Genomic DNA, 13,471 nt, shown 5'->3' with positions numbered 1-13,471 from the left:
ACCAAAACTACCACCTACACATTCTGAAAATATTAAAACAAAACACAATAGATTAGATATTATTAGCTCCATACAATAAAAGTTATGGCTGTAGGAGCTCTCATCTACAAATATATGAGAGATATCAATGACATGCTTTTTTATTTTCTTACCTTAAAGCATAACTTATGAGTTAACATTGAAGTAGTCTTGGATGATAAATAAGAAAGTTGATTTACGCTAAGAAACACAAAATCAAATGTAGAGAATTTTAAAATGCTGGAATAAAAAGTATTGGAAATAACCTGCTTGGCAGTTGTCTCCGGTGTATCCTGCATCACACACACCTGGACACGATCCATTTATGTGGTTACATGTTTGGGAACATTGACAGGACTTTGAGCATTCGGAACCAAATTTACCATTGTGACATTCTGAGATAATAAAAAAAACATTAGCCATGAATTGCTATTATAAGAGTTTTATGACATAGTATGGATGACTTAATATGCTAGATATTGTTATTACTTTTAGCATTACTGACACTATATAGAGATGAGTATATACTTGATTCCTCATTGTATTTCAAAGTGGATCAATGAAATGTCACTACAGATAATAAGATGAAAGTATTCGGGTAAAATAAAATCCGATGAAATATCAAATATAGATAATTATAAAGAATCACAAGCAGCCAAACGACTTCCTTCACCAACTTTGCATACGTCCCCTCCCTATATCAGAAATGAGGGCAGCTGTATCGAACTCTCTCATGCACCAAATAGCAGTTGCTAGAAAGCCTCCATGAAGTGAAACCAAGTAGCAACACCAAATGGCGGTGCCCCAGCATGGCCACAGCTCATAAGCTGAAACTAGAATCAATCAATCAATCAATCAATCAATCAATGGTGATAGAGATATTAATGAATGAAAGTTTAGTAAGAAGCTTGCTTCCCAACCATATGGATCCTGGTTGGGACACCTAGAATCGCACAATGGCTAACAACATACAGAACGGATGTCAAATGGCGATGATGATTGTTAATGATACCTAATCTCATGGAAATTACGTTTTTTACATGGATGTTATAGCCTACCCGTTAGTTCAATCGATTTCTGTATGTCTTCTTCAAGTCTTCTCATCTACCTTATATCTATGATGTATATATACAGAGGTTGGACAAAATAATGCAAACGCCAACTATTATAGCATCAAAATTTTGAAATATCTATAAAAACCATCAAAAATTAATTTTTATATATTTTCTGATTTATTATTATTGTCGCATAATATGTTTTGCTAAAATTGCTGTTTCTTTTCAGTTACCATTAGAAAAAGGTAATTAAAAGCCATTAAAATAACACATCTATTGGACTTTCAAAGAGGTCAAATTGTTAGTACTCATATGACAGGTGCTAGCATAACAAAAACAGCCGAAATGTTTGGTTTATCAAGAACTACTGTCCTGAAAGTAATGCACCCTTTGAGAAAGTGGGAAAAACCTCCTCTTCGAAACAAAACTCCGGAAGAGAACCAAAACTTTCAAATAGGGACTCCTACGCAAATTGTTAGAATGGATCACAAAAGTACAGTTCCCAAAATTCTTGCAGAGCTGAAGAACCACCTTGAGAATCCTGTTTCCACAAAAACTGTTTCCCGAGAGCTGTACAAATCCGGATTTTACGGGAATACTTATTCAGAAAACGACTCCTTTCAAAATCAAACGTCGCAATATTTTTAGGGTGGAGTAAAAAACTTCAGAATTGGTTCTAGAGCATTCTTCACTCTTTTTCCGACCACCGGTCGAGTTTACGTGTGGAGAGATCCACAAGAAGAAGCAAGAACCATTTAACCCAGACCGCCTTCTTCCAACTGTTAAATATGGAGGAGGATCTGTGATGATCTGGGTTAGGGATGTATCTTGGAAATTCCCCGGCCCAATTGTTTCCCTTCATGGCAGAATTAATAGTGAAGGCTATTTAAGCATTTTATCTCATCAAATTCATCCTGTGGTTGCAGAACTGTTTCCTGAGGGAAACGCAATCTTTCAGGATGATGATGCACCAATTCACACAGCTAAAGTTGTTACTGAATGGCAGGAATAACATTCTAGTGAAGTGAAGTTCATCGGGTCACCAGTGTCACCAGATCTCAATATTATTGAGCATTTATTGTGCATTTATGAAAACAAGTAAGGAGCCGATACCCTCGACCATATCGATATCAAAACTACAAGAAATGGAGATTGTTTTTGTTGACAAATGGACAGAAATTCCATTGGAATCAATTGAAGGTGCCAAAGGCGGTCCTACCCCATATTAAGATAATTTGTTTAAAAGTTACATGTGTGTGTGAGCTATATATATATATGTGTGTATTACACAGATACGTATGTATGTACATATTATATACATATACGCACACACACATATATATATATTTATATGTATATATATAGAGAGACATATATATATAAGCATAAATACATATATATATATATATATTTATACACACACACACACATATATATATATATGTATACCGGAGTAAACACATAAATGTGAAACAAGGTGGAAAAAAGAGTACTCAAATACCAGTGGTAGAGTAATATGCTTTATTTTAAGCAGCAGAAAATTCAACAAAATCTGTTACTCTGAGTTTCTCGTTGCCGTTCATCAGACAGTTTTTCCTAGAATGGAACCGATATATCGATTCAATCTATACTCTTACAAACGCTACACCTTTAAAAAGAAATGGACTTGTTTGATTGGCCCTTTAGAAAAAACGGTCAATCTTCGGGCGATAAACAAAAAGGTCAAAAATATATGTATATATATATAAAAAAACTTATAAAAATTATAAAATCCGAGGAAAAAATCCTTACATTGAATAAAATACATATTGACGTTAATGAAGAAAGTGCAAATTAATGCATAGAAATTAAACCTGTTATAAATATTACACTGCAATACATATTTATATTAAAATGTACATATATATATCAACATACTCAAAAGGATGCGCGCAAACGCCATACATATACAGACGTATGAATATAAATCTAAATATACACTTAAATGCATGCGTACATATATTCACGCAAACCATCTCGCACGCAAGCTAAAAATCATCTATGTAGCGATTCTCATATACTGAGTAAGGGGGGGGCGAAAGAAAGGGAGAGAGAGAAAAAGGAACGAAGGGGGGGTGGGGAAAAAAACGAAATAAGAAAAAATTATGTATACAAGCTGTGTAACGGCATTATTGGCATATATGGAGACAAGTATACATACACAAGTTCGAATGGATACATATACATACAGTCGTGTATATGTGTGCTTAAGCACAAACATACTCTCACTTACACATACACAGATACGCATGCTTACAAATACATATGCTTTGCTATACACATACTTATATCAACATTCTAATTTTGACAACATTGCTTTTTTTAAAAAAAAAACATTGCTTTTAAAAAAAAAAAAAAAAAATGGGTGCATTAATAAAAAATATATACGAAAGACATATAAAATAAAATATAACATCCTATATATAATTCATTTAAAACAAGATTTTATTCTCATAAAAATTCATTTAAATACCCAGAGGTATCCTATATGCTTAAAATAAAGTATATATATGTATATATATATATATATATATATATATATATATATATATATATATATATATATATATATATGTATGTATATGCATAAATACATATACATGTATATGTACAAATACATATCCATACATATGTACAGCATACATACAAGCGCATAGAACCCATATATCTCAATATATCTCAAAATGAATTCACGAAGTATTTAATGAATGTAAGTTTGAAAAATATATTGGTTAGTCTACGTCTCCATTACCACGTTAATGAAATGAAAGGAAAGATAAAGTAAGAATCTGATGCAGAGATTTAAACATAATTTTATGAAATATGTTATAGTTTCATATCACACTTTGTTGACAAAAGGCGCCTCTATATCCAGCAGAACATCCATCTGAGCATTTTCCAGTTATTCTGTTGCAGTTTTCGTTGTTGATACAATGACATGTCCTGCTACAATTTCTACCAAATCTACCAGCTTCACATTCTGAAAATATTAATACAAAACACAATAGGTTAGATATTATTAGCTCCACACAATACAAGTTATAGCTGTAAGAGTTCTCTTCTACAAATATATGTGAGATATCAATGACACGCTTTTTTATTATCTTACCTTATAGCATAACTCATGAGTTAACATTGAACTAATCTTTGATAACAAATAATAAAGGTGATTTACGCTAAGAAACACTAAATCAAAAGTAGAGGATTTTAAAATGCTGGATTAAAAAGTATTGGAAATAACCTTCTTGGCAGTTGTACCCGGTGTATCCTGCTTCACACTCTCCTGGACATAATCCATTGGTGTGGTTACATGTTTTGGAACAATGACAGGACTTTGTGCAATTGTAACCAAATTTACCGCTGAGACATTCTGAAATAATAAAATAAAAACGTTGGATATGAATTGCTATTATAAGAGTTTTATGGTATCTTACAGATGACTCAGTATTCCAGATATTGTTATTTCTTAGCATTACAGACACTAGATAGAGATGAGTATATACTTGATTCCTCATTGTATTTCAACGTGGATCAATGAAATGTCACTACAGATAATAAGATGAAAGTATTCGCGTAAAATAAAATTCGATGAAATATCAAATATAGATAATTATAGAGAATCACGAGCAGACAAAGGACTTCCTTCAACATCTTTTGCATACGTCGCGTCCCTATATCACAAATGGCGTACAGTGGTGATAGAGATATTAATGAATGAAAGTTTGGTAAGAAGCTTGCTTTCCAACTATATGGATCCGGTTTCAATCCCACTGCATGTCACGTTGTGCATATGTCTTCTATTATAGCGTCGGGCTGACCAAAGCCTTGTTAGTGGATTTGGTACATACACACAAACACACACATACACACACACACACACACACACACACTCATATATATATATATTTATACATATATATATTTATTTATACATATAGATATATGAAAATAAGTATTTTTCCTTGGGGCTCGCCAGATTGGAGCAATATCGAGTATAACCAGCCGAAATTGCAAAGATTATCTGGAACTCGACTGACGAAAGAAAACTCCGAATGACCCATCCTTGTTTTCTTTGTATCGTCTATATGAATTTTTTGTTCTCCCTTTTTTGTATCACCTGACTGTCTGGATGTTTTGCGTTCTTGTCCCATTTTGTATTATATATATATATATATATATATATATATATATATATATATATATATATATATAGCGCCGTACGCTATATGTAAGTATACAGTTTTCTAAATGTTGCACGACTCTATTTCTGTCTTTCAGCCCTTTCACGCTTATTTGTTCATTCCACTCTTCGTTCGTTCGTTCCCCCTCTCTCACATTTCTTTGCCTTCTCTCGTTGCTCAGTTCCCTCCACTTTTCGCTTCACTTTGTCCTAGCTTTCGACCAGGTAGGAGCTGCCTGACCCAGCTCTTACATCCTTATGACTGGGTGTTGAAGCATCTGGAACTCGACTGACGAAAGAAAACTCCGAATGACCCATCCTTGTTTTCTTTGTATCGTCTATATGAATTTTTTGTTCTCCCTTTTTTGTATCACCTGACTGTCTGGATGTTTTGCGTTCTTGTCCCATTTTGTATTATATATATATATATATATATATATATATAGCGCCGTACGTAAGTATACAGTTTTCTAAATGTTGCACGACTCTATTTCTGTCTTTCAGCCCTTTCACGCTTATTTGTTCATTCCACTCTTCGTTCGGACGTTCCCCCTCTCTCACATTTCTTTGCCTTCTCTCGTTGCTCAGTTCCCTCCACTTTTCGCTTCACTCTGTCCTAGCTTTCGACCAGGTAGGAGCTGCCTGACCCAGCTCTTACATCCTTATGACTGGGTGTTGAAGCATTTACTCAACAAATCAAATGTGGATGTAATATACCCTGATTTTGCAAAAGCTTTTGACAAAGTGGATCATGGTATGATATGCAACAGACTGCGTGATCTCGGCATAGCTGCAAAACTTGGAGAATAGTTACATGACTTTCTGAAATATAGAAGTCAGAACGTTGTGGCTCATGGAGCCACCTCTATGAAAACACAAACACTGAGTGGTGTTCCAAAGGGCACTGTCTTGGGACCACTGCTTTCTATAGTGGCCTTCTCAGATATGCCCTCATGTGTCCGGATAGTCACCCTTGCAAGATACGCAGACGATACACAAGTCTCGCAGAAAATACAGAACCACAGCAATGTTGCACATCTGCAGCAGATGTTGGACTCAATATACAGATGGACTGACGATAATAATATGCAGTTTAATGTTGAAAAATTCCAAACCCTGCGCTACCCGCGTCCAAAACAGAATATAAAACTTATAGGTTACACTGGTCCACAAGAAATTTCAGTCCTAGAGCCTAAATCAGTTAGGGACCTGGGTATCGACATGAGTGATGATGTTGGTTCTCTGGAGGACATTTGTCCTCAGCCACGTGGATTACTGCTCCCAGCAGTATGAAATTACCAGTATGAAATTATCATCGGACCTTGAAGCAATCCAGAGAAGATTCACAAAGAAGATCGTCTTTTTGCAACTGCTCAGCTACTGGGAAAGGCTGAAACAGCTAAGATTCTACTCCTCGGAGAGAAGGCGGGAGAATAATGCTGCAATATACATCTGGAAGATCTTGGAAATAATTGGCCAAATTTTGGCATTGAAAGCTACACCAATGCCAACGACACTGCATAGTGCCAAAGATCCCAGCAACGCCATCGAGCTTCAGAACGAGTTACTGCAACAGCCTGGGGTTCAGGGGCCCACAGCATTTTAATATTCTCCCAAAGAGCCTGAGGAACATGCACAAAGTAGATGTAGGCGTTTTTAATTCAAAGCTGGTCTTCTTCCAGTCGAGATTCCTAGATGAACCTACCTCACAGCAAAAGAGGCAAATGAAGGTAGCTACATCAACCACCATTCTTCCCCAAGTGTCACATTTTGGAGGAGACTCTCAGTAATAACAGTGTAGCAAAACAGCGGTGCATCAGCATGGACGCAGCTCTGAGTTGAAACTACAGAAAAAAATGTATATATATATATATATGTATATATATATATATATATATATGTACACATATTTATATATATATATATATGTACACATATTTATATATAACTATGTGGAGGCGCGTGACTTAGTGGTTAGGGTGTTGAACTCATGATCGTATTTCTGTGGTTTCCATTCCTGGACCGGGCGTTGCGTTGTGTTCTTGAGCAAAACACTTCATTTCACGTTGATCCAGCTAGTAAAAGTGAGTAATCCTGCGACGGACCGGCGTCTCGTCCAGGTGGGGAACCTATACGTGAAGAAAACCGAGAATCTGGCCCTATGACACAGGCGCGGCTCGAGAATGGACAAAGAACAAGAATAATTAACTATGTATATATTTATGTACAGATCTGTTTATATATATATATATATATATATATATATTTATGTGTATATATAATAAATATCTAAACGAGGTATAAACAGTAGCTACACGACAATGTTAAGAATATTTGCCACTTAAATGTGGCTAACCACTAAGTGTGAATGTTACTGTAGCTTGTAGCCCCAGGAGAACATCTTCTCCAGCTGACTATTCTGTGCCCTATCAGTATTTGAAAAGGAAAGCCATCCTTCCAATCGTCGACCTGACGTGACACGCACGGGCCCGGGTTTCTGGTTATTTACCCGTCGTCAGCGCGCGACAATCACCGGTCTTCGATGTAGAGGGGTCCCAATGCAAATACATATATCCTTCTTTCAGTGACGATCACTGATTTCGAAAAAGTGTAAGACTACATATAGTCTTTTCACCCTCTGAAAATTAGTGTCCCTTTCATGTTTGAGTTTACTATTTTAAGAAAGGGAGAAAACATTGCAAAATATATAGTATTTCATGTTTCGGGGCTAAACGCTCACTCTGTTTGTCTTACACACACTCTCTCTCACTCTCTCTCTCTCTCACTCCTTCTCCTTCTCATGCCTACAATCGTCGGCAGACTTGGACTTCTCTACCATAGTCTGAAGATTCTTGATTTTCCTTGTGCAAGATACAGCATTAGATTCTCGTTACCGACTGCGATTTATTTACAGTTTAATCTTTTGGTCTCCTACTCTCCTAATTTTATCCTTGAGCCAGAAGGCTTATTTAATCTCTAAACAGTGGAAGAAGTTCACGTGATATAAGGACATGTCCACACTGCGGTAGGCATTCTTGGCCCATGTCATAGAGCAGACTCTACTCCGAATCCTGGGTGTCTTAGCCTCAATAATCGCTTCTGCTAATTTCATCCCTCACTGGTATTACCATCTTTAGGCCAGAGATACTATTTGTGGTGAATAAAAAGTAACTTTATACTCCCTAAAGTTGGAACCTCATCATGAGATACAGTTTAATGTCTAGCTTAGGACATGTTATTAAGAGAGACTAGCTGTTTTCGTATTTTCCTTACTTCGAATTTGTTTCAGCCACTCTCCTTCACTTTCTCTTCATTCTGCCTGTCTCGCTCTCTTTCTTTCTGTCTGTCTGTTTTTCTTTCTTTCCTCCTTCATTTCTTTCTTTCTTCTTTCCTTATTTATTTCTCCCTTCCTTTCTCTTGCACGGCTAGATATATCTTTTCTTTTTTTTAAGGTATCAGAGATTCTTAGGGCCCAAGAGAAATCTGCAGTGAAATATGTCTATAACTAGCGAATACCATAACACCAGTTCCATTGACAATACTATATAGCCCTTTATATATTTTATATATTTTCGGATCTGCAATAATCGGATCCCCTATTTAGCAAGTTATTATTGAGTAAGTTTACCTGTGTGCAAGGTTTAGGATCAGATTCCTATTCTAAAGTTAACAGAAAATCTTTAGTGCTGCTTCGATTATAACTTCCTTTGCTTAATGCCACTGCTATCCAGCGGTTACAGATAGAAAATGTACTGTATGAGAGAATATCTTAATTTTACTTTAGGATTTACATAAATAAGTGGGACGGCATCCATGAATCTTCAAGCCTCCCCATACAGGTGAAATTAGTTGAGATGATTGATAGTTTGAAAATTTATAGAATCGTGATCCTCATAGTCACCGGATAGTTATAGTTCTGAGAGGGAAGAACGGGAGGAAGAGAATTTAGTGAATGTTTAAGGGGGTTGAGAGATGGTTAGGATATGGTGAATGGATGTAGTTATAGAAGTATTATTCAGAAAACTACAGAGGAACAGTAGGAGACATATTAAGCAATAATAAAAAAAAATTGTAGAAGAAACAACGTGTCTGTAAGATATTGATTGGTATGTGTTTGTGTGTTTGTGAGTAAAGTGAGAAAATGTTTGTGAGTGTTTGTGAGTAAAGTGAGGAAAATATGATTGTTACTCGAATACAGTTGAGATGCCGAAAATGATAAGTTGATTTATGTGGATGGGACTCTGTTACACATTTATAAAAAACTGGAATAAAATCAGGGGGAAAAAAGTTTGATTGGGAAATATGTAACTATGCGGCGCTCTGTTTCAGGGTAATGGGAAAACATTGTCGTCGGAATAGATAGATTTTGTTGGGGTTGAGTGTCAGAAAGTTTTCATATTTGACAATTGCGCACTGAGATGGTAAAACTGATGACATAGGTAATGAGACTTTGGTGGAGTTTTGTTGAGTGGGTGGAGAGCAGAAATTAAAATTGAATGAATAAAGTATGTTGAGCCTCTGTGTAACAGTGCTTATAACTAGGCTGCCTTGATTATGAATGGGTGAGTAGCGGTCTCTTAAAGCCTGGAGATTTTCTTTGAAAAGAGTAGTTGTGGTGAGTGACCTGCTCTAGAACAACTAGAAAATAGGCAGATAATGATATTCAGTAATCAGCAGGTTTGAGTAAGAAAAACAAAACAAAATGTTCATCCCAGTTGTAGTTTATCTCTCAGAGTGGCCCTGTTGGAACGGATATATCATCAGAGGTATTACTCATGTGGCCATCCAGTTTGTCTTTATATATTGTGTACCTAGTTTTATATTATCTAATCTATCCATTTGTTATTTCAGACAATAGTGTGGAGTGTAAGGGATGATTCACTGCTATTTCTAGCGGATTATACAAACATTTAAATGTTTTCCGCTGGAACTGTTTATTTTTCAGCCAGAGCTGGCACTTATTCCTTCCTCGAAGTTAATTTTTCTGTACCTGTGGCGCCACTGCTTTCGGAACTGCACCAAGTACACTAGCATTTGTTCAGCTATCTCGCATCCTGAATTGCTATGATTAGGTAGTGATCATTTGGTTTGATCGGTGACGACTAAGTTTTGGGTTTCTTGGTGAAAAGACGGCTTCTGCTCCCATTTTATTAATTAGAAATATGTATGTATCCAGATAATTAAAGTTGATCGTAAGATGAACATCCCGGTTTTTTGTTTTCCAGAAATACTCTATGTACTGTTGTAGTCTATGTACAACACGCATTATTCCAGTCTCCTTTTAAGGAGGTGCGGTATACTTCTCTGAATATTTTGCTGGTATTTCCATCATGTCGAGGGACCACGTAGGGACACCACCCATTTTGGCTCACGTTCAGTTTGGTGCTTGGAGCACAGATGTGATGATGATTAGAGGAAACAAGACATTGGTCAATATATTCCAGCGGTAAACATTCATTAAAAGTAGAGCCTATAGCGTGTTTATTGCGACAATGCAAGTAGAAAATGGCTGTTTTACATAGTGCAGAGTTCTGATTTACTTTGGTCATCTTTAATTTCGGCATAACAAAGATTCTAGAGAGTCTGCCTTTGCTGGGAATGTTAAGAACAATATATATTTGAAACTAAGAGTAAATTGTATATCTGTAAACTGAACAGAAAAACTGAAAAACACCAATTGAGACCGAAATCTTAAAATAGGGAAAGACACAGAAGAAGAGAAGAAAGACATTACAGGGAAAGCAATCTGTGCCATAAACAGTTGTAAGATTTCTAATATATTTCCGCATAAAAATTAATATCTCGGCGGTAATAGTAGAAAGTAATCGAGTTAATGAGACAGAGTAAGTCCCATAGATTTTCCAAACAGAATATTAAATAATGATCATACCAGATCATATAAGGTTGATAATGTTAAGATTCAAAGGTTATTGCGGATATGGATATTTCTAGAAACTGATATAAGAAAGATTTGCAATGAAATCTAATAATACCTCAGTAATATTATTGAGCAGGAGATTAAAAGTTTATCTAACCTGTGCAATTCTGGGAACCATAGGGCACGTAATATCCTATGATGCAACCTTCCTCGCAGCGTCCCGTGACTTGGTCACATTTAGCGCCTTCACAGTGTTCGCAACGTTCCATACACATATCTCCATAGAATCCAGGAACACATTCTGCAATAACAAAAATGATTGAAAAAGAAAATATCACGGTTGCTGTATGTATTTCACGAGCGTTAGCACATAAATATTCAGTTGTAATGATATTTTATAGAATGAATATGGTTTAAATTTTATTATTAGTGGCATATCATCCGTCTTTACGCTCTGGGTTCAATTTCCGGTGGAGTCGATTTTTACATTTCAGGGTTGATAAGATAAGTACCAGTCAAGCACTTGGGTCGATGTAATCGACTTGACTCCTCCCAGAAAATTTTTAGGCCTTAGAAGAAGAAATAAGGAGTAATATTTTAGTGACCTCAAAAATGGACATAACCGTGCACAAGTCGAATGTTTGAAAATAATCTTATCGAATCGTGTAAAAGGAAATAAGATGAGAGAATGGAAGTTGGCGAGAGTGTAATGGTATATAAACTTATATATATATCTTTAGTTTATAAAGTACACCATTGAAATATTTGTTATATCAATCTTAATTAGCTTTATCAACACTCCAGTCAACACCAGTGGAAAGTTTTATGGTCAAAAGAATGACTTTGTTCATTGGATATAGAGTTCTTGACTGTAGGTAAGCAGTATGCCAGTATATTTGACAAGTGTTTGCTCAGCCTGTAATAGTGAATTGAAATTGTATCACTAAAGTGTTACTATTTAGGAAAACTGTGGCGGGGGAGGGACAAAGAGGTGGGGAAGCAGAAAGATTTCAAAACCGAACCAACCGTCTAATGGTAATTAGTATGTTCATTTATGTTCGGAGTTCAAACCCCGCTCAATACATTTTACCTTTTTAAACATTCAGGATCGATAACATAGTTATCAGTTCAGTATGAAAGTCAAGATAAACGGTTGTACTTTATCTCAAAATCGATAGCTCTGTAACATTTTCATAAATCAATATTTACCAAGTGAAATAACGAATAAACATAACTTACGTAATACTTCCACTTCACAAAGAGCAAGCATTCTCCAATCTCCATTTAACGATATCCTGACATAACTTGAATTGAGTGGTTTTCCACATTTAATATAAATTACATCTTCATTGTATTCATAACTTTGACTTTGAAAACAAAGTGATGATCCAACAGAAACTTTAAATCCTCTCAGCCTCTCACCTAGAACCAAAATATAAGAGTAAAATTGGAATCAGATATTATTTATATTGAGAATAATTTGAAAAGAAAGATCATCAAGCGAGGAATTTACCATTTTAATAATTTGTCTAATTAAATAATAGGCAACACAATATGTACTGGCACTCCGCCGGTTACGGCTACGAGGGTTCCAGTTGATTTGATCAACGGAAGAGCCTGCTCGTGAATTTACCGTTCAAGTGGCTGAGTACTCCACAAACATCTGTACGCTTAACGTAGTTATTAGGGAGATTCAGCGTGATGCAGGGCATAAGGAGGCTGGCCCATTGAAATACAGATACAACTCATTCTTTCAGCTGAGAGGACTTGGGCAATGTGAAATAAAGTCGCCGGGAATTGAACTCACGACTTTACGATCGTTAGCCGATTACCCTAACCACTAAGCCACACGCCTTTACATCGATAACACAATGAGTCGAAAAATATCAAAAATATATATACGTATATGTACATAAGGACAGACAGACAGACAGACAGACAGACAGACAGACAGATAAATTTAATTGAAAACAAGGAAATTATCTTTAACATGGTGGTGTATATTTCTCTGTCCGTATCTGTGGTTGTTTGCCTTGCGCTTCATAAATGTGTGTAGTAACGTATGAATGTGCGTGAATGAATACTCAGGAACATCCACTCCTCTCTACGTGGTACAGCAAACTGACATTGATAAAAATTTCAGACTGTTTTATGTTGTTTAATTTAATTCCAACTAGCTTTGAGATGAAAATTTTACAGTGGAGATATTCTAGATATACGAGGGTGGGCTGAAAGATTCATAGGACGACTATGAAGGAGTGATGCTAGAGCTGTGTAATCTTGCATGTATTAAATATCAAC

General features: G+C 35.9%; 1 protein-coding gene across 1 annotated transcript; it reads right to left on the bottom strand.

Annotated features, from left to right (window-relative positions):
- Nucleotides 1-5: 5 nt before the first annotated feature.
- On the bottom strand, nucleotides 6-12,597 carry LOC115230813 (multiple epidermal growth factor-like domains protein 10; the record flags this gene model as incomplete). Its single annotated transcript, XM_029800939.2, has 6 exons — nucleotides 12,410-12,597; nucleotides 11,328-11,471; nucleotides 4,354-4,482; nucleotides 3,958-4,092; nucleotides 285-413; nucleotides 6-23 (listed from the first exon to the last, which is right to left on the bottom strand). Coding segments are annotated over exons 1-6 (586 nt in total), but the record flags the coding sequence as incomplete, so codon positions are not given.
- Nucleotides 12,598-13,471: the final 874 nt, after the last annotated feature.

The sequence above is a fragment of the Octopus sinensis genome, unplaced genomic scaffold (genome assembly GCF_006345805.1).
Source record: "Octopus sinensis unplaced genomic scaffold, ASM634580v1 Contig16441, whole genome shotgun sequence".
Taxonomy (NCBI): Eukaryota; Metazoa; Mollusca; class Cephalopoda; order Octopoda; family Octopodidae; genus Octopus; species Octopus sinensis.
The sequence above is the reverse complement of the archived record's forward strand: the minus strand, read 5'-3'. Positions and strand labels throughout refer to the sequence as shown.